The sequence below is a fragment of the Dipodomys ordii genome, unplaced genomic scaffold, assembly GCF_000151885.1.
Source record: "Dipodomys ordii isolate 6190 unplaced genomic scaffold, Dord_2.0 Scaffold10, whole genome shotgun sequence".
Taxonomy (NCBI): domain Eukaryota; kingdom Metazoa; phylum Chordata; class Mammalia; order Rodentia; family Heteromyidae; genus Dipodomys; species Dipodomys ordii.
In genome coordinates, this window is record NW_012267226.1 from 22,317,835 (window position 1) to 22,338,412 (window position 20,578).

The following is a 20,578-nucleotide window of genomic DNA, read 5'->3' on the forward strand; positions in this document are numbered from 1 at the left end:
GTCCCGGGGTGGGGCGGGGCGGGGCTGGGTGGGGCGGGGCTTGATGGGGCTGGATGGGGCAGGGCTTCTGGGGCTCATTTGTTGTGAGGACTTCTGGTTAGGCCCCCTGTGCGCTTTTCCTCCATCTGGGAATGAAATGTGTTTGAGCTCAATCTTGGAGCATCAAGCAAAGTGAAGCACGGCCCCGCTTCCAGCCAGCACCTGCCAGCCACCAAAATGCTCATTTTAGGTGTGCCGTGTTTCCAACCTGTTGCTGATGTCCTTGATCTCCCTAGATGAGTTAACCGTGTACAAAGTACAGAATCTTCAGTGGACAGCCGACTTCTCTGGGGATGTAACTTTGACCTGGACACGGCCCAAGAAAATGCCATCTGCGTCTTGCGTATATAATGTTTACTACAGGTGGGTCCCATCTTTTCTGCGCCCCGGCTGCCATCGCAGAGCCCGTTGGCTGTCCCGTGGCACAGGTGACATAGCTTCCCCCACGGCCACGCTGCGACGTTCCCTCTGACAGTGCCTTCATTCCCTTGGCCAGGGTGGTTGGAGAGAGCATTTGGAAGACTCTAGAGACCCACAGCAATAAGACAAACACTGTGCTGAAAGTCCTGAAGCCAGACACCACCTACCACGTGAAGGTCCAAGTGCAGTGTCTCAGCAGGGCGTACAACACCAACGACTTTGTGACCCTCAGGACGCCGGAAGGACGTGAGTGCGAAACTTTGCTTTCATGACCTTGGTTTTCCCAAGGATGCTCAGGAGTTTGCCAACACACTTCGTGTGCCTTACATGTGCACACGTTACAGGACTTCTGGGATTTCACTTGAACATACATTCTCACCGTGGCAGATAACGTTCTTGTACCTTCACTGCAGGTACACGCCGTGTTGCCTTGCTTTATGCTGTTTTTATTTGTATGTGCGTAGTTTCCATCTCTACCTTTCACTTTTCTCTCTCTTTTTTTGGTAACAATTGTCCCTAGGATTGCTTTCTCAATTTCGGTTAACCTTCTCAGTAATGTCTAGGAATGCTACTGATCTTTGAACATAGGTCTTAAGTCTTGCAACTTCACTACGTTCCGTTATCGGTGTCAACAGGTTTGTGTTGGAGTGTAGGCTTCTCTGTGTGCACCGTCCTATGGTCTGTAGGCAAGGATGGCTTGACTTCCAGGTCGACTCTTTCCTAGTGCCGGATGCCCCTGGGAACCTCCAGCTGTCGGTTCACAGCGAAGCAGAGGGGGTGATTGTCTGCCACTGGGCCCCTCCCGTCCACCCGCACGGCTTCATCCGTGAGTACATTGTAAGTACTTTCCTGGAAGTTGGCAGGGGGTCAGGGTGCTGACTGGGACTTAGTACGGCCTTGTGGATAAGAACCTTCTGTTAGAACATTCCACACCCCAGAACTCTGGTTTACCTTTTATTTTGTTTCCTTTTCACTTCAGGTGGAATACAGCAGGACTGGTTCTAAGATGTGGGCCTCCCAGAGGGCTGGCAGTAACTCTACAGAAATCAAGGACTTACTGCCCCACACGTTGTACACCGTCAGGGTGAGTGGTCCTCTCTCATCTAGCTACCCAGGTGCTTTTAGAACTTAGACAGCTCCATTTCATGAGAGAACTCTCTGCTTATTTTATTTTATTTTTCGCTGGTCCTGGGGCTTGAACTCCGGGCCTGGCCGCTGTCCTTGAGCTTTTTTTGAGCCACAGTGCCACTTCTGGCTTTTATTTTTGAGTCGTTTATTGGAGATAAGATTCTCAGAGTTTCCTGCCTGGACTGGCTTCAAACCATGATCCTCAGATCTCAGCCTCCTAAGTAGCTAGTATTACAGGCGTGAGCCACTGGCGCCTGGCTCTGCTTATTTTTAAGAGATGCGTATTTAACATTCCACAGAATTTCTAGCTCCTTGCCCCAAAGAGGGAATCTCATTCCCTCCGATAGCCAACAACTTTCGAATGCAGCTCTCCCGGCTTCTGACGCAGACCCCCAGCTTGCCAGCCCCTGTACTTTCACAGACACTTCTTTCTGCTTATCTCTAGCTGCAAGACCACGCAGATCTGTGATATGTATCATTTATAAACGGATGTTGTGAGGTTCTTAGGACATGTAGAATTCCTATCTTTAGCAGAAAGGAGATAGATTTTGTGCAAAAGTGTTTGTTGTGAACGTAGGCTCCGGAGACCCCCTGCTCTGATCATTTCCCCCATACCCTTTGCACTCTCCCTTCCCCCTCCCTCCCCTGCTTTCCTTTGCTCCTCTCCCTCTTTCCAGATCACATGTCTGGACACATCTATGCCTCTCCCCTTCCGAAGAACCGCACGGTCTGTCAACCAGTAGATGTGCTAGAATCTTAGGACAGAATCCCTGTTTCCCAAGCTCCTCTGCTTTGCCCTTCCCCCTCTCACTTCAGTTGCTGGGGCCTCTAAGCACCCTGGGGCGCTCTGTATAGCTGTCATTCTTTCTTTCCACCCTCCATGCCCTCTTGCATCCCTTTCCCCCTTGAGCGGGGAATTCTTGCTGTATGGTGTATTGCCTTTATCTCATACTAATTCACACTCTGGTTTGAAAAGGTGTCTGCAGTGACTAGTCGTGGAATAGGAAACTGGAGCGATTCTAAATCCATTACCACCATAAAAGGAAAAGGTAAATGATTCCAACGTCTGTAGATTTAGAGGAGATAGAAACCCTTGGGAAATGACCGTGGATCAGACCGGAAAGGAGAAGCACAGATTAGAAAACGCTGCACCTTCTTCCCAGTGCAGGCACGCGCCTGGGCAGCCCACGGAGCCTTAGATGGGAAGTCCTTTAGGGTGAACTCTGGGTGGATTCCTCCTTCTAGAATCCAAGGGGTTTCCAAAGCCATGGTGCCATATAAAACAGATACAGATGGAGGCGGCTTGCGCAGGCTCATGGGTGGGTATTGCACGGAAAACTCGGGGGAATTCCCCCAGTGTTACCAGCCTGTTATCTGCGGTGGCTGCAGTGCTCGCTGCCCCTGGCACCGGCTCACCTACACAAACCCCCGGGGAATTCACCCAAGGATGCGTCACTCGCCCCTAGCCACACAGTCAGCGAGGGGCAGAGCTGACACGGGAACCCAACCTGCGTGACTCCAGGGCCTGTGCTCCTCACCACCCTGCAACCGCCTCCCTCCGGCCTCCCTGCCTGCCAGGTCGATGGCTGTTCCCAGGTGCTGCCTGCGTCTCGGGCCCAGGGCTGGCCTGGCCTGTTTTGCTCCCTCTAATCCTGGTGTCTGGTGGAGACTACAGAAACAGTTGGCGAGAGAGAGAGAGAGAATTGAAGCAGCTAGAGCAAGGGTCCTGGCACACACTGGGGTTCTCTTGGCGTTTGGAGTTGAGAAGACTAAAACTCTGGTGTTTTTAGGGTCTTAACTGTTCTTGTGTATACATGCTCTACGTCAAAACACACCGCCCATATCCTCAAGGAGAGACTTGCAGTGTTCCTTGGCTTTTTTTTCCCTTTTCTTAGGATGCAAGGGTTTTTTTTTTTGTCTTTTTTCAAATTGTTATCAAGTTGTTGTACAGAGAGGTTTCAGGTTCGTGAGTCAGGCTGGGAGCCCAGGGCTTCTTGATCTTCACCCTTCCTTTGTGCCCCCCACCGGCACCTCCCATCCCGCCCTTAACTTACGTAGATGAGTTTGCACATAGTTACAGAATGTCCAGGGGCTGGCGCTCAGTCAGCAGGACCTCACCCAGCAAGTCCCAGTCTCCGTCTCAACAAAAACAAACAAAACACACCAGAAAGAAAAGAAAAACAAAACGTAAGCTTTTCAATCTTTATAAATTACTTACCTGTGACCAAGATAGCCAGCTAAATCACAAAAACCTTCCATTCAAGACATCCAAGTTAACGTTTTATTAATAAAAGGAAGTAAAAGCTGACATACAAGTTCACGTTATTAATAAAACTAAGTAAAAACCGACTTATCCTTCTTCACATAGAACTGCAGATGGAGCTGCAAAACAAAGCCTGCTTTGAAAACAAATGCCTCAACAGTCAGGGCTGTGGGTCTATTGTGCATAACCAGAATTGTTCTGTTTCTTTGCACAGACATAAGGCAGGGCCAGGAAGCTGCGGTGCTCCTGGGCCTGCGTCGTCAGAACTCAGCCCCTCGTGGACTGTGAGCCGTGGCATGTCTGCCATTGGCTCCATGCTCAGCTCTGACGTGATCATGTCATAATTGTTCAGTGCATGCTGTTGCTTTTTTCCTGATTTCACTTAGGTATATCCATTCCTGCTTATCTAAATGCTCATTTTCCTTTACCATCCACCCACAATGTATTATCAGAATAGAGAGATTTAAGGTTGCGTCAGTGCTCAAGTGCCCTTGGGTTTTGTGGGCACCAGTCTCGGGTACATACAGAAGCCACAGTGGTTTGCTGCTTTCCATACCTTCTCTGAGGTTTCGCTTCCTCACATGTGTTTCGTTGGGTATAACAGAAGGCAGCCATGTAACAAGATATGGCCACGAGCTATCTGTGAGCTGGGACTGAATACTGATGGGAAAAGTTGAGGGACAGAGGCAGCAGGCAGAGGCACCGGCTCCCCAGGTTCATAGTGGCAGCAAGGAGAAAAGCCATCATCATCTGTTGACCCCCTTCTTGTATCCTAAACTTGGTGCTTCTTGTTAAAAGTGAATCCGATGTGTATTTGTACCCTGGTTTTGTAGCTGAGGAAGCAGGCGTGGAGGGACTTGCGACTTAACCCAGTCGCTATGATTCTCAGCAAGTTGGTTTAACACTAACACCAATGCTCTTTGGCTCCGAGTTGGCTGCTTGGAGCTTCTCATGGCCTTTCTGCTGGCTGTTCTAGAGTGTCATTGTACGGCACGCTTGCCTACTGGAGAGATGCCCCTAGATTTCGCTGAATCTCACGGGTCCCTGGGTCTTCTGATTGTGTTGTGCACATCTGTGTTTCCTGAAAGGCCTTGTGTGTGAAGAGTCTGGGACTCGGGTCCGTGTTGGGGTAGTACGTGTCTCCTCCTGTGCACCCTTCTTGTGGCATATGCCAGGCTCGGCGCTGTCCGCCCTCCTGCGGGCACACCTTCAAGATGGCAAGTGTGGAGCTTGCTGGGTGCACAGAGGGGCCTTCCCCCTGGCCAGACCCTCCCAGCCCCCAAGCCGTCTGCTTGAGCCCTCATCCTGGTTGACTGTTGAATTCGCCACAAGTGGAACTTCATCGGCAAGGGGGAGAGAAGAGAACAGGAGGTGCTCGTTAGGCACTGGCCACGCACCCTTTGCCTTTCCAGCTGGCTGACGCATAGAACTATTTCTCTCTAGGCTCAGTGAAGACAAGTAGCTCGCTCCTCGTTCTGGTTTGCACCGTTGGGAAGTGGCGGGAAACAGGAGTTGGAACCTCAGGGTAGCCAGGCCTCCGAGACCATGTTCTTCCCATTCTGCCACCTATTGATTTATAACTTACCATGATTACAGCCCGGGGGGACCCCAGGGAATTGCCGTCCTCATAGAGAGACTTGAGACCGCGGGGCGTTGTGAGAGTTCATGAAGATGACAGCCAGGGTGGTCCCTGCCCCTTTCAGAGCCAGGCTGAGCTGAAGCTGAGGTTGCTGTGGGCTCACCGAGTGCTGACGGGCCCAGTCTGGGCTTCAGGGACCCCCGTGATGGGTGGTGGGAGAGAGAGATGGCTAGCCATGGTCAGAGACACGGCCTTCCTTCCTCCAGTGAAAGATCGCTTTGTCCCATTGAAAACGAGGAAGGCCTGTCTTCCTCGCTTTTCGCCATGTGTTTTCGTTCTCTCCCTCTCAATTCCTTTCTTGTCTCCAGTGATCCCGCCGCCAGACATCCACATCAACAGCTACAGCGAGAATTCTCTAAGCTTCACCTTGACCATGGGCGGTGACACCAAGGTAATGTGGACACAGTAATCACAGACAGGTGTGTGTGTGGTATGTGTGTGTGTGTGGTATGTGTGTGTGTGTGGTATGTGTGTGTGTGTGTGGTATGTGTGGTGTGTGTGTGTGTGTGGTGTGTGTGTGGTGTGTGTGTGTGGTGTGTGTGTGTGGTGTGTGTGTGTGGTGTGTGTGCATGTATGTATGTAAGCAGGGGCTGATTCACCCCAGTGCAGAAGATTAGGATAAGCCCATGCCTTTGTCTACAGAAGCTCTGATGTTGGCTCATCCCCCAGGACGAACAAGTGCGTCTCCACAGCTAATTATTCTGCCTCAGCCTGGTGCCTGGTCCCCCACCCCAACACACACACACACCCTGTAACCATGTAATTAAATGGTTCACAGCTACAGTGCAAATAAAGAGTTGGTGTTAACAGAATATGCGTGCCCTGTAATTTTCAGCTTTATTGGATTCCCTGCTGCTAATGCTAATGCAGGGCTTCCCACAGTGGAAGGGCCACCTTCTTGTGAGAGCTGGGTACCCACGGCATGGCCGTGTCCATCCGCCAGGCGAGGCCAGCCCCCGACCTGAGCCCCCACCGCCTCCGCACAGCCCACCCTGCCTCTGTCCCTGTGTCCCTGTGGTCTCCAGTTGAGACGCGCTCTCCTGTGTATGTGTTCCTCCTTGCCTGCGTCCCCGTCTGTCGGCCATAGTGAGACAAATGTCCTCGGAGTTCCTGTGCCTTTTACTTAACTCTAACGTAGTAGGTTCTTCGTTCAGAATGGAAGGAGACAAGAAATGGCCTTTGTGTGGTTCATGTCTGTCATAGTCTGCGGCCTTGAACGACTTCATGTTTATTTTGCTGTTCCCTAGTAAAGATCAAAACCTCTGAGCTGGGAACTGGGCGGGTTTGGCTGTTGGAAGTCCTCTCCAGCCAGATCTTGCATGGCCCTGGTGCCTTGCCTGCAGGACGAGCCGGGCTGAGATTTCGTTGCTGCAGCCCAAAGTGTCTTTGGCAATTCCACATTCGACCTTGGTTAACCAGCTTCTGTCCTCTGATGCTGCATTTGTTTTCCATTGAGGGTGTTTTATATGACCAATGATCTCACATTGGGTTTTATCACTAGGTATTATTTAAGAGTAGCACAAATAGAACTACAAAAGCGCAAAGAGAAATGAGGCACCTAACAAACAGACGAGAGGCACGCTCTGGGCTTGTCACCGCGCCGCTGAGTCCTTTAAGGGTGGGGTTAGCTGTTGGCGTCATGTGTTTCTTGGTCCTTGGCAGGTGACTGGCTACGTGGTGAATCTCTTCTGGGCGTTTGACACCCACAAACAAGAGAAGAAAACCTTGAACTTCCCAGGGAGCTCGACGTCACACAAAGGTAAGGCCTAGGAGCTGGTCCGTGCGGGGACTGGCGGGCTGAGGGCGGTCCGTCCTGTCCTGATAGCAGTGCTCGGGCTGGGAGGAGAGTGGCAAAGAGGGATGCTCCAGAAGGGAGTTGGCACGCAGGTTCTCATCCACCGAGGGTGCCACACGTGTGCCCTGCCTACAGGTAGGAAGGATCTCTCACTGGTTCCTGAAACTCCATTCCAATCCAACGGTTCTTGGTGAACGTCGGAGGGCAGAGAGGAGGAAGGCCACAAGAGGCTGGGTCAGCCTCTGAGTGTGTGTGTGAGCACATGTGTACACACACGCATGCACACGTGTACATACACCAGTACTGGGATTTGAACTCCAGGCCTTGCTCCCTCACTTGTTTGCTGAAGGCTGGAGTTCCATCATTTTGACCCGTGCCTCCACTTCTGTTTTTTTGCTGGTTAATTGGTTAATTTTGCTGGTTAATTGAACAGTCTCTCAGATTTGTCTGTCTAGGCTGGCTTCAAACCTAGATCCTCAGATCTCAGCTAGAATTACAGGCATGAGCCACTGGCACCTGGCTAAAGTTAATTTTTACACTCCCTAAAGAGTTCCCAGATTTGGTTACCTGTCTCCTGTCTAGTCTAACTTTGCTTCCTCTCAGCTAGTCAGAGGTAGCACCAGGCCTGGCCTGGCATTGCGGTAGTAAAGTATTTGCTAATCGAGTGAATAGTGCAGCCAGGGCAGGAAGCGGTCCAGTCTCCCATCTGTGCGAAGAGCAAGCCTCCACAAAAGTTCTTCGCCGAAAATGGGTTTCAGCAGGCAGCTTTCAATCTATCTCTAACACAAAGTGTCCAAGACGCAAAGCTGCCCGCAAACATTTGCGAACATGGGGGGGCTTGCTCCTATTCTCTTCCCCTGTCTCTGTTTGCAATACTTGCGCCCCTTGTTCTGGTCTTAACAAAATAGCCGCGAGGGTCCTGTTATTTTACCTGGGTTTTAAAGCACAAGGTCTGCTGGGTCAACTTTGCCCATAGAGATCGCACGAGGGAAAGATGAGCTTTCGGCGTCTGCGCGGTTCCTGGTCCTCTGCCAGAGGTGAGGCGCCAACCCTGCTCTCTACTCCCCAGCTCACCCACAAGGAAACAGAGTCAGGGAAGCCACGAAGGTAGTGAGACCTGGCACCCTGCCCCGGCCCTTCTGACCCACCCAGCATCCTCTCTGCTGGGTCCGTCCCCTCAGGAGAAGGAAAGCACCTGTTCACTTTGGATAATCTAGGGGAAGAAAATGTAAAGATTTTACCATCTCCCTTTGCCTTTTAGATATAGCACACATATTCTCTGCAGTGATCTGCAGGTCTGCTTTGGTTTAGTTTTATAAAATCAAGGTATCACTACATGTAGTGCTATCCCCTTCTCTTTTGCAGTTAGCATAACGGTTTCTGATTTTACCATTTTGAGGAACAAGTGTAAGTGTCTGCATAGTCGTCCACGCAGTGTCCGTCATTAACTACTGTCTTGCCACCGGTGGGGCTATGCCCAGTTGTTGTCTGTTTTTCCTTTGTCTCTTCTTTTTCTTCTTAGTGGCGCTGGGGTTCAAACTCAGAGCCTCAACCTTGCTAGGCAGGTTCCATACGACCCAAGCCTTGCCCTCAGCTGGTTTTTTGCGTTAGTTATCTTTCAGATAGATCTTTTCTCCTGGATGGCCTCCTACCTGTACCTCCCACAGAGCTGAGATTGCAGGCTTGACCATTGTGCCTGCTCCTTTTTTTTTCTATTAACTTTATTTTTTTTCTTTGCTTCTGCAGCTCATCTCTATTCTTTTTTTTAATTTTTATTTTTATTGTAAAGATACTATACAGAGGGTTACGGTTACATGAGCAAGGTAATGAGTACACTTCCTATTGAGCATTGTTACCCCCTCCATTGTTTTTCCCCTACCGTCCCTTCCCTCCCTACCTTCTCTGAGGTTCTTTTTTTTTTATTGTGATTAAGTGATTACATAATTTCCCAAATTTCACAGTATTGTGGAATAATGATGCTCATTTAAAGTCACAAGTTCATTCTAACTTTCCTGGAGCAAATTGTCTATCACAGTCTATAACATATAATGGTGTTCACATATTATACACCATACATGTGATCAGCAGCATGGGGATATTTAGTAGTGGTTCAACCAGATGAGTGGGAGTTCTTTGTTTCTTAAGTCCTGTTAATTTTGTTGTATCACCTAACATTTTGGATTTAGCATCCACTTATCAGGGAGACCATGTATCGTTTGTCTCTTCGTTCTTAGCTTACCTCGCTCAACATGATTCCTTCTAGCTCCATCCATTCCCGCAAATGCCATTATTTTGTCATTTCTAATGGCTGCATAATATTCCATTGTGTATAGATACCACAATTTTTGGATCCATTCATCTGTGGTGGCGCATCTGAGTCTATTAACTTTAAATAGTTGTACAAATGGGTTCCGCTTCACCATGTCAGGTTGTGAATTGCCTTGGCTTATTCTGTTGAGAACTAGATCTCCAGTTTGATCCTTCTCGTCTGCTGCTCCTTGAGTGGGTAGGATTACAGACATGTAGCACTGTGCCTGGCCTTTGCACAGCTTTTTTCTACTATAACAGGCACTGTGATAGATACCTTTGCACAGATATTTGAGTCCCTCTCAGACTGCATGGGACAGTCAGATTCAACGGTGTGAATTTCAGGATCTTGTAATTGAAGACCAAATATCAGAAGTGTTATACCAATTTTATGCCCAGATGGCCAACTTTAGGAGAAATTACAAGCCCCCATGAGGTATATGGTATGCACACGTCATCCGAATGTGAATGTTCACTGGGCCTGTCCATTAACAACTTCTACGGCGTGTGGCATTTATTTAACCCGAGACATTGCTGTCGGAACAGGGCGTGTGTGTGACTGGTGTCTCAACTCAGACCCCAGCTTCCTCCCACCCTCTCCCTGTCCTTGCAGTTGGCAATCTGACGGCTCATACATCCTATGAGATTTCTGCCTGGGCCAAGACTGACGTGGGCGACAGCCCCCTGGCATTTGAACATGTCACAACCAGAGGGGTTCGCCCACCTGCGCCCAGCCTCAAAGCCAAGGCCATCAATCAGACTGCGGTGGAGTGTGTCTGGACTGGCCCCAGGAATGTGGTAAGTGGGGCAGAGTGACCGGCACAGGGCGACTGTGGTCTCTCCCCTCGCGCTCAGCTTCCACACAGCCTTCTGGGTAGCGGCTGCTGCCTCCCTCCTTTCTCCCCTCAGCCCAGCCAGCTCTGCCTTACCTGCCCCAGCCATGCCAGCATTTGCGGCTTCTTGCCCGTGCTGTGGTGGTTGACCGGGTTTCATGCGGGGAGAGGATGACAAGGCCTCCCGGCCCCTGGACTCTGCGGGGCAGGGGGCAGGGGGAAGGAAGGGGCTGGGGCTGGTGAGGAGTTTTTACTGGGCCTCAGGTTCTGACTCGGCTTGCTTGTTCGGCTGGTGTCCTACCCTTGGAGGCACACCTCCAGCATGGCATTTTGCTGGTCATTTTGAAGATGTTGTCTCACTGACTTTTCTGCCCAGAATGGCTTTGAACCCAGATCCTCTGATCTCAGCCTGGTGAGGAGCCAGGATTACAGTCATGAGCCACTGGCGCCCGGCTCCTCTGCCATTCGACCTTCCTCAGCCACTTCTGAGTCAGGGCCAGCCCTGGCCAGCCCTGAGCCCTCCCCGGGCTCCCAGTGACCTCCAAGGAGACCCTCAGGGGCCCTCAGGGGTCGTCAGGCATGGCGTGCTGGGCTCTCCTTCCTCCAGGAGAGCATCACGTACGGAACACCTGGCCTGGCTTGCCTTCAGTCTCGTTACTCGAGCTCAGAGGAGGGGCCTCGTGTCCTCCACGCGCACACCGGGCGCATGCGCTTTCACCTCCAGCAGCAAGCAGGAGCCGGGCAGCCTGCCTCCTGCTCCCCCTCCTCTGCTCCTCTTTATCTCCACTACCTCCCGGAGTCACAGGCCCCGCCTGCCAGGCTCAGGTCCACCTGCTTCTCAGCTGATCACTCTGGCCACCACCCCACGTCCTGCTGTGCGGCTCCCCAGTTCACTGTTCCCGCTCCCCTCGGCACTGGCTTTCCACCCCTCTGTCTTCTAGTGTGTCCCGCACCCCACGTGCACTCGTGACTGGTACCCAGGCTTCTTCTTCCCTGTTCACCTCTCTCCAAGAACGAGCTCGCGGAGGACCGTGGGTGTGGCATGTCCTCGGCAGGTGCCTGTGGCACGCCTGCTGTTCCCCGCAGCTGCGGTCGGTGCGATGTGTTGATCAGCACTCAAGCTCTGTCACACTGCTCCCAAGCTGTTAAAACAGCAGGGATTTCTGCAGGACACCTGTGGCTCACGCCTGCAATTCTAGCTACTCCAGGGACTCGGATCTGAGGATTGTGGTTCAAAGCCAGCCTGGGCAGAAAAGTCCAGAAGACTCTTAACTCCAGTTAATCCATGAAAATGTCAAACTGGTGGTATGGCTCATGTGCTAGAGTGCCAGCTAGGAATTTTTTAAAAAGCCAAGTTTAAGTTTAATACCCTGAGTTTAAGCCTCAGTATTGGCTGGTGTGCACGTGCACGCATACATGCACGCACACACACAAACACGCATGCATGCACGTGCACACGCATCCTAGGGATTGTGAGCAGTGAGGTCGCCGGCCATGAGCTGACGTCTGTCCATCCTCTGCTTTTCCTAGGTTTATGGCATTTTCTATGCTACATCTTTTCTTGACCTCTATCGAAACCCAAAGGGCTTGACTACTTCGCTGCACAACAAGACGGTCATTGTTGGTAGGGATGAGCAGTATTTGTTTCTGGTAAGTTCCCTATTCCAGAGAGGAGGGAGGAGCTTGGTGTTTTCAGGGATGCCGTCAATCCTGGGCTCCTGAGCTCACCCAGGGCCTGGGGATCTGGACACTGGGATTCCAGAATGGGAGTGTGTGGCAGGAGGAAGCTTCTCCTCCAGATGCCCGCAGTGCCCGGCTGTAGCTCCAGGTTAGAAGAACCATGGCTTGGACCAGTGGGCCACAGAGACCGATGCATGAATTGCCCTTCTTCAGACTTTACCTTGAGGAATCTAATTTATATATTTTTGCATACGTGCCAAGGTAGACGGGAAAAAAGATGTGTGGTCTGTCAGGATAGCAAAAGATTTGAAGCAGCTTAAATGTCCATGAAGAATGGACTGCTCACGGTACCCTGGCTCCTCCACGGGAAGGGAGACAGGAAGAAACAACACCGCGTGTGCGGAGGGGGCAAGAAAATCTCTGAGCTGTGCTGTTGTCAGGCCTGAAAGGCCCTGTGCACCCGTGTTTTCAGTCATGCGCCACGCATGAAAGTCAGTGCACATTCACACGTGTGCCACGTGCACACTTATTTGCCCACAGATATCTTGCTTCTCTATGCTGAGGACATTCATAGAAGGAAGCACAAAAAGCTATTGCCCGTGGCAAATTCTCTGAGCTTTGTTGTTCACATAGTTTGCATTCGTGGAACTTTAATGGTGGATGTCTGCCATCTCTTGGTTGAACACAAGCATCCGATGAGGAGCGCACGAGCCCCGTGGTGTCCTCTTTCCTGAGTGTGTGCTTGGGCCGTAGGTCCGAGTGCTGGTGCCGTACCAAGGGCCGTCCTCTGACTACGTCGTGGTGAAGATGATTCCAGACAGCAGGCTCCCACCCCGCCACCTGCACCTGATCCACACAGGCAAAACCTCGGCCATCATCAAGTGGGAATCGCCGTACGACTCCCCCGACCAGGACCTGGTGAGCGGGCAGGCGTGCGAGCCGCTTGCTTAGCCTGGCTGTTCTGGGTGGCGCATGGGTGTGGGAAGAGAGGCTCCTGGGGACACGAAACACAGGCCTAGTGATTGAACTCAGCACATCGCTCTTTCCCCTCTGACTAGCCAAAAGTCGGGTCTGACAGTCACAGCCACCGCTGTTCTTCGGTCCTGCCCCTGCGGGTTCTGTCTCTGTGAGTTCAGTCTACTGCAGGCAGAAAACATTGGAAAAAGGAATGGCACCTCTTCTGAACACTTGTCATTTTTATTCCCTAAACTGTATACGCCATGTCAGGTGTTCCGTAGAACTTACATGTATTATAAGCAACGAAGCCAACTTCAAGTCTACGGAGTGCTGGATGGTGGGTACATGCAAATGCAATGCCGTTTTATATCAGGGATTCTGCACCTGTGAAGAGTGTGAGAGCCAACCCCTGCAGTGCACAGGGTTTGACACCCAGCCAGGAGGAGTCAAGAAGATCACCACTTACATTCTCCTGTTGCTTTGCTTTGGGTTCTAGTTCTATGCCATTGCAGTGAAGGATCTCATAAGGAAGACGGACAGGAGCTACAAGGTCAGATCCCACAACAGCACGGTGGAGTATACCCTCAGCAAGCTGGAGCCGGGGGGGAGGTACCATGTCGTGGTCCAGCTGGGGAACATGAGCAAGGACGCCAGCATCAAAGTCACCACGGGTGAGCGGCGGGGGGAGGAGACGCCTGCCCTCCCACACAGCCCCTCCCGGGGCGGGCCCTCGGGTCACGCCACAGCCCGTGGACGGCACGTGTGCGCACCGCCCTCTGCCAGAGCGCCCGGGATTCCTGTGTGGGGTGGAAGTGGGAGAGGTCAGGGAACAGTAGGCATATTATTATCGTAAGTACCTGGGTCTTGAGCCCAGGGCCTCGTGCATGACTGGAAAAGTTCTAGATTGTAACCCCAGCCTCCCTGAGTCTCTCTAGCCATCTTCTCCCTTAGCTCACTGTGACACTGCTAGGAGAGGGAGGAAGGAATGCCTGAGAGAGGTGGGATGTGGAGGTGTTTACCAGAGGCCACGCATGCGTTCACCGTTCACCGTGTGTGGAGACCTGGCTCACCAGGCGTCATTGTAGACGGCGAGGGAGGGAGACCAGTAATAGAGTGTGAGGGAACAGCAGACAGCATGCAAGTCAGAGTGGGGGCGATGAGCTCATTCCTCGGCGAGCCGCAGCCCACGTGTTGTGGATTCAGTCACGGAGACCCAGCTGTGCTGAGATTGGCCATAGAGATAGCAGCCTGGGCCACGCTTCCTTGCCCTTGTGCTGTTTGTCCCGACAGAGCAACTTGCTCAGTCCCGTCCCTTCCATCTCCTGCCCCTCCCCGCCATCCTTGCAGCTGGGAGCTGTAACTTCAGATAGCGTCTAAAGTCCTTGGCTGACAGTGCGGTGATCGCACGGCCGCGATGCCGGTTAAAGGGCGCCGACCGTGCACCACACTCTTAGGCTTCACTCGTCCCAAAGCCAACTCTCCAAGGCTAGAATATCCTCCTCCCCTCCCTCTCTGACAGACCCCAACGCTGGGCTCCCTGTATCTGTCTGCTGACTGCAGCGTTTCACATCTTTCATTCCAGCTTTGTTGTCAGCACCTGATGCCTTAAAAATCATAACAGAAAATGACCACGTTCTTCTGTTTTGGAAAAGTCTAGCTTTAAAGGAAAAGCAGTTTAATGAAAGCAGGGTAAGTCCCTCCCTCCTTGGCAATGGCTTTGAAATCTCCTTTGGAGGTGAGCTCGTTAACAGCATGCAGACACCAGTGGGTAAGAGAGAAATGATAGGGCCAGGAATGGCAGGGCAGGGGGAGGGGGGAAGAGGGGGACAGTCAGGCAAGGCAAACTTGAGAATTAAAGGGCCATTTTGGGTGGGATTGCTAATTAGTGAAATGTGCGTACTGCCCATTAAAGATGAGAATCTCTGCAGTAAGCATTTTTCAGTCCTGCACTTGTCTGTCTGGGGAGGAAGAGGGATGGATGGGAGCCTTGTGTTCCCTGGCATTGGCAGGGAACTAGATGGAGCTCTCCCACAAGAACCAAGAGCCCCACCTTGGCCATGCCCCACAGGGGCTGGCCTTGGCCAGGTTCAAGCAGGGGGTCTCATCACCTCCTCCCCAGAGAATTAGAGCGAGCGGGAAGTATGTGAAGATGCGCAGTGACTTAAGAGAAGCACCTTTGTTTTGTCCTGTTTTGACCTGCTATCCGCAGGCGGATACTGTAGCTACACTGGGAGGCAGAGAAGGAGAGTTTGACCTTGGAGACTTTCCAAGGGCAAGCATCTGTTGTTTTTTTGTTGGTCACGGGGCTGTCCCAGAGCTCTTTTGCTTATAGCTAGCTCTCTACCACTTTGAGCCACAGCGCCATTTCCAGTTTTTGAGTGATTAATTAGAGATTATAATCTCACGAAACTCTTCTGCCCAGGCTGGCTTCAAACCACAGTGCTCAGATCTCAGCCTCCTGAGTAGCTGGGATTAAAGGTGTGAGCCACCAGCGCCTGGCTGACAAGCGTCTGTTGGGTAGAGCTGGGATGGCCTTGGGGACAGCCAGGGGATGAAGTTGAGACTCAGTGACTCCGCTGCGACCCTTTTACCTTTTTCACCATTTGGTCTCCGTCGGTTTTTAAAACTTGAGGGAATCCTCACAGTGATAAGGATTTTCTGGCCTCACTGTGGCTGTTGAGAATCCTGGGCCTCTTTGCCTACACCGTGACCAGGATTATGATGTGCCAAAGCCCTGACTAGCAGCTCGTATTACCGAGAGGTTCTGAGTTTGCTTGAGACAAGTGATCGCTACCTGGATCTTTGGACGCCGGTGGCCATCGCCCTTAGGGCCTTGCTCTCCCGACCCGGCGTTCAGCAGCTCAGAGGCGGTGTGGGGGCATTTTGAGGCGGTGAGGGGAGCAATCCTGTTTCCCAAGTCCAGTGTGCCAAGGGTCACATCAAAAGAATTAGCGAGAAACCCGGGGTCCTAGGACATCTGTGACGCTGCCGTGAGCTGGCGTGGCGTCAGAGCCAGCCACGGCAGTCCCGCTGGCTGTCAGCTCCCTGAGTGTTCTCGTGTGTGTTTCCAGGGTTATGAGATACACATGTTCGACAGCGCCGTGAATCTCACAGCTTACCTGGGGAATACTACTGACAATTTCTTTAAAATTTCCAACCTGAAGATGGGTCACAATTACACATTCACAGTCCAAGCGCGGTGCCTGGTGGGCAGCCAGCTCTGCGGGGAGCCTGCCGTGCTGCTGTACGATGAGTTGGGGTCCGGTGAGTAGCCGCAGGGCCGCGCGCGGGGTACGGGCTGAGGAGCGTGTCTTCCGAAAACATTCCAGACAGTCCCGCAGCTCACAAGGAAAACCACTTACGAGTCAATTTGATCAGGTACTGAATTAATTAACAGACATATCCTCGGTCAGGAGCTGGGTTTACGAGACCATATTTTGAATGTAAGTATAAGAAAGGGGGGATTTTTGTTTAAAAAGGAGATTCTGTTTGGCAAAGAGTAGGTTAACGAAGTTTGGGTTGTTTTTACAGGACTTCTCAGGGCCTTTAGCATGCCAGTGTACCCACCCCCCTGCTTCAATTTGGTAGCTTATCTTCTTATTTCATTTTTGTTGTCAGTTGTGGGGCTTGAACTCAGGGCCTGGGAGCTGTTGCTGAGCTTTTCTGCTCAAGTCTAGTGCTCTACCACTTTGAACCACCGCATTACTTCTGGTTTTTTTTTGGAGGTTCATTGGAGATAAGAGCCTCAAGGACTTTCCTGTCTGGGCTGGCTTTGAACCACAATCCCCAGATCTCAGCCTCCTGAGTAGCTAGGATGACAGGCGTGAGCCACCAGCGCCAGGCCGCATAGCTCAGTCATCAGCCATCCTGGCCATCTCTCGGCTCAGTGTCCAGTAACGATATGAATTAGGCTGCAGTCTTGAGCCACACTGGTAATTTGCATAGGAAGTCTGCTCACACACAATTTCTAGAAAGCATTTCTCCACTGGTCTTTCTTGTGGCAATCCCTACCAGCCAGGACCTGGCCCAGATTAAGCCTGAATCATCATGTGCTAGTGTGAAGTGTTCCCTCACTCCGTGCCTGGGGGGCAAGGGGTACCACATGCTTCTCCTGCTAGAGGAGGGAAGAGCCCCTTCTGTCTCCCTTAGGAGAGTCCTAGCATGTTAGAAGCTTTCCAAAGATCCTATTAAAACAACCAACGGACCCCTTAATAACTCACTGTTTCTCTAATGGTGCTCTGTTGTTTTTTAAGCAAAACCAGCTAGTACCTACCCAGAGGAATACACGGTGGGAAAAAGCTGTTGTGAAGCCCAGCACCTTTGTGAAACCAGGGTTCTCAGAGCGCACCTGTTCCTGGCATCCCGCCATGTTCCAGCCAAGCCCAGGCCTTGCTTTAGCTTTGCACCACACACCACGGGGTGGACTGGCCTGGGGCACATTGAATTACAGTTTGGTTGCTTGCTTGTTTTGCTAGAGCTATTTTTCTGGTCAGAAAATAATGAAAAAATATTTAAATACAGGCATGAATATTGAATTACTACTTTAGGCTCACAAGAAACGGCTGAGGGGCTGGGTGTAGTGGTGCACGCCTGTAATTCCGGTCTCTCGGGAGGCAAAGGGAGGAAGATGATGTCTCATGCTGGCACGGGGCAAAACTGCAAGATCCTATCTGAGCACATACCAAAGCACAAATAGAAGGACTTGGGACATGGCTCAGGTAGCGAAAGAAAAAAGAAAAGAAAGAAAGGCAGGAAGGAAGGAAAGAAGGAAGAGAAGGAAGGAAGGAGGGGAGGAAGGAAGGAAGGAGGGGAGGAAGGAAGGAAGAAAGGAAGGAAGGAAGAAGGAAGGAAGGAAGGAAGGAAGGAAGGACAGGGAAGAGGAAGGGGAAGAAATGCCATGCCCTGCCCATCCTGTCAGGATAGACCCTGGCTAGCACTGGCACTTGCTGCATACAGCGGAGACCTTGCCCCGGCGTCTCTCCTATACCAGGGAATGACCTCAGAGCTTATGGAGATGCTGAGCGAGGAAAGTCTACTCCCTCCCCTTGCTCAGCTCCTGCGCTGGGATTTTTTTAGGGGGCGAGGTAGGGTAGGGTGGGTGCACAGACTAGGTGAGCACGCCAGCACCCTCAGCCTTGTGTCAGGATTTCACCATGGAAAGTCTCTCTCCTTTCAAGGTCGCTGCTCCACCCCAGTGGCAAGCAGGGCGACACGGCAGGTCTGTCAGGAAATCGCCACACAGCGCGTGTTTGTGTCATGCTTCGGGAAGGCAGCGTCTTTGTGACGCTATTGGTGGCTTTGGGGAAAGCTTTAACCACCGCTAAATAAATAGGGAAAGGTGGCTTCTCTCTCTTTTTAACTTAACTATATTTTTAAAAAAACCCAACAACCTCATAAAACTTCATGAGCTGTTAAGTCACCATTGTAGTAAAGGAATCTGGTGTGTGTCACTTAATGGAGCTTCAGGTAATTGCAGTTCAGAGTGACTCGGGTGCCAAGTAGGGGGAAATAATTCCAGTCTTGTTAATTAGTGGTCTGATTTCACTTCCTCTTATGGAAGGCAAGCCAGTGGTCTTAAGTAATAATGCTAATGAAATCAGTGTTGGTACCCCAACAAAGATCTCCCTTCCAAGAGATTATCTAAATAAGCAACAAGGCAGTGATTAGGCGTCTAATGTAATTACCGTATTTGCAAATGCTCGAGGCCCGAGGTCTGTCTGCTCGTGGCAAGGCAGGCTTCACGCGGGGCCCCGCACACGGGATTCCAGTCACCCCAGGCAGGCAGGCAGCGGGGGTGCTGTGGCCAGCCCTTGGCTTTGGGGCAGGTGGGCTGGAGAGCTGCACCCTGTGCAGGTGCCGGCGGGGGAATCACAGGCAGCGTCTGGCCTCACAGGTGGAGCCATGGCAGCGGTTCAGGACGCCAGGCCGACGGATGTGGCGGCGGTGGTGGTCCCCATCTTGTTCCTGATCCTGCTGAGCCTGGGCGTGGGCTTCGCCATCCTCTACACGAAGCACCGCAGGCTGCAGAGCAGCTTCACAGCCTTCGCCAACAGCCACTACAGCTCCAGGCTGGGCTCTGCCATCTTCTCCTCCGGGGATGACCTGGGTAAGCAAGCGGGCATGGGGGTGCGTGGGCAGGGAAGGTGGCCGGTCCCGGGGGAGGGCACCCACAAAGCCAGTGACGTGATCCAGAAAAGCTGATTTTGGCTCAGTCTTCCCCAGGCCAGGGCCAGACCAGCGGAAATGCTCAGCTCTTAGCTTGCTCCTAAGTTAAAATACCACACTCTCTTGTGCCCGATAGCTCTGGCAGGATGCAAGGTTGATGTGGTAGGAGTTCCTACTGGGCTGGGGGCGGGGCTGATAGGCCCTGGGTCTTAGAGATTCCCAAAGGATCGTGAAATTCTTTCAAGAGAATTCCATAAACACCTAGAGGTCCAACATCTGGATGACACCTTAACATAGGACCAGGAAGGAAATGTTTTATCCCAGGGTAGAAATCTCTTCATGCTAACTGGAAGGGAGCCGGTTGGCACCCTTAACAGAAGGGTGTGTTAACAACTTCCCCAAACACCAACTGCTGGAAGCCAGTTTCTGTGTTCACTCTTTCTGTGGACAAGTGACAGTTACTTTTCTTCGATGCTAAAGACATTCAGTCTCCTCCGTATGGCTCCAGTGCTACGAGCCTTGTCTCCTTTTCTTTGTTTCCTTTCTTGCTTGGTCAGCAAGAACCTGGACTGCCTTTGCATGAACGGGGTGTTTCCTTTGCTTTCCGCCATGGCTCGGTGCAGCTCAGCCCTCAGTCACGTGGGCCCACGTCAAGGGTCCCGGGACAGCCATGAGCCCGGGAAGCTGTCTTCAAAATCTGTAGATCAGAGCAGTTTGGATTCAAATTACCAAGTTGACATTGGAGTTCAGTGTGTCCATGCCAGACACAGCAAACTTGACTTAGGGATCCCCAGCTGCCCATTTGGCTTAGTTCAAAAGGCCCCGAAAAGAAGTGTGGGCACCAGGGAGGGTTTATGAGCCGGAGTGGCAGTGGGGAGCCGCGCTGAGGGGCGGGGTTGGGCTGTGCTGGCCGGCTGTGGGGTGGGTGGCTGGGAGAGTCGGGGGCACGGGGGCGCTGGCGCTGACTGAGGCTGGCCGTTCTGTCTTTAGGGGAGGATGACGAAGACGCCCCCATGATCACAGGCTTTTCAGACGACGTTCCCATGGTGATTGCCTGAGCCGCTTTCCTCCCTCCAAACCAAATGGTGTAAATATTTTATTTGATAAAGATAGTCGATGGTTTATTTTAAAAGATGCACTTTGAGTTGCAATATGTTATTTTTATATGGGCCAAAAACAAAAACAAACACATTTCAAAAGAAAAAAAAAAGGAAGGCAAGGCACGGGTGGCGTGTGTGCAGTGAGCTCCGAGGATCTGCCCTGGCCCTGCCCTGCCCGCACCGCCCTGCCCTGCCCTGCCCGCACCGCCCTGCCCTGCCCTGCCCGCACCGCCCTGCCCTGCCCTGCCCGCA

The 20,578-nt window shown here is 51.9% G+C and overlaps 1 protein-coding gene across 1 annotated transcript in view; it reads left to right on the forward strand.

Moving 5' to 3' along the window:
• Positions 1 to 20,361, forward strand: part of Sorl1 (sortilin-related receptor, L(DLR class) A repeats containing) — a 104,656-nt gene extending 84,295 nt beyond the window's left edge. The window contains exons 34-48 of the mRNA XM_013009510.1: positions 276 to 402; positions 536 to 705; positions 1,184 to 1,296; positions 1,439 to 1,543; positions 2,564 to 2,636; positions 5,798 to 5,880; positions 7,152 to 7,248; positions 10,205 to 10,389; positions 11,955 to 12,074; positions 12,858 to 13,022; positions 13,558 to 13,732; positions 14,644 to 14,750; positions 16,133 to 16,325; positions 18,955 to 19,167; positions 20,217 to 20,361. Coding sequence (XP_012864964.1) covers positions 276 to 402; positions 536 to 705; positions 1,184 to 1,296; positions 1,439 to 1,543; positions 2,564 to 2,636; positions 5,798 to 5,880; positions 7,152 to 7,248; positions 10,205 to 10,389; positions 11,955 to 12,074; positions 12,858 to 13,022; positions 13,558 to 13,732; positions 14,644 to 14,750; positions 16,133 to 16,325; positions 18,955 to 19,167; positions 20,217 to 20,284 — 1,994 coding nt within the window. The 3' untranslated portion in view covers positions 20,285 to 20,361. The remainder of the gene's footprint in view (positions 1 to 275; positions 403 to 535; positions 706 to 1,183; positions 1,297 to 1,438; positions 1,544 to 2,563; positions 2,637 to 5,797; positions 5,881 to 7,151; positions 7,249 to 10,204; positions 10,390 to 11,954; positions 12,075 to 12,857; positions 13,023 to 13,557; positions 13,733 to 14,643; positions 14,751 to 16,132; positions 16,326 to 18,954; positions 19,168 to 20,216) is intronic.
• Positions 20,362 to 20,578: the final 217 nt, after the last annotated feature.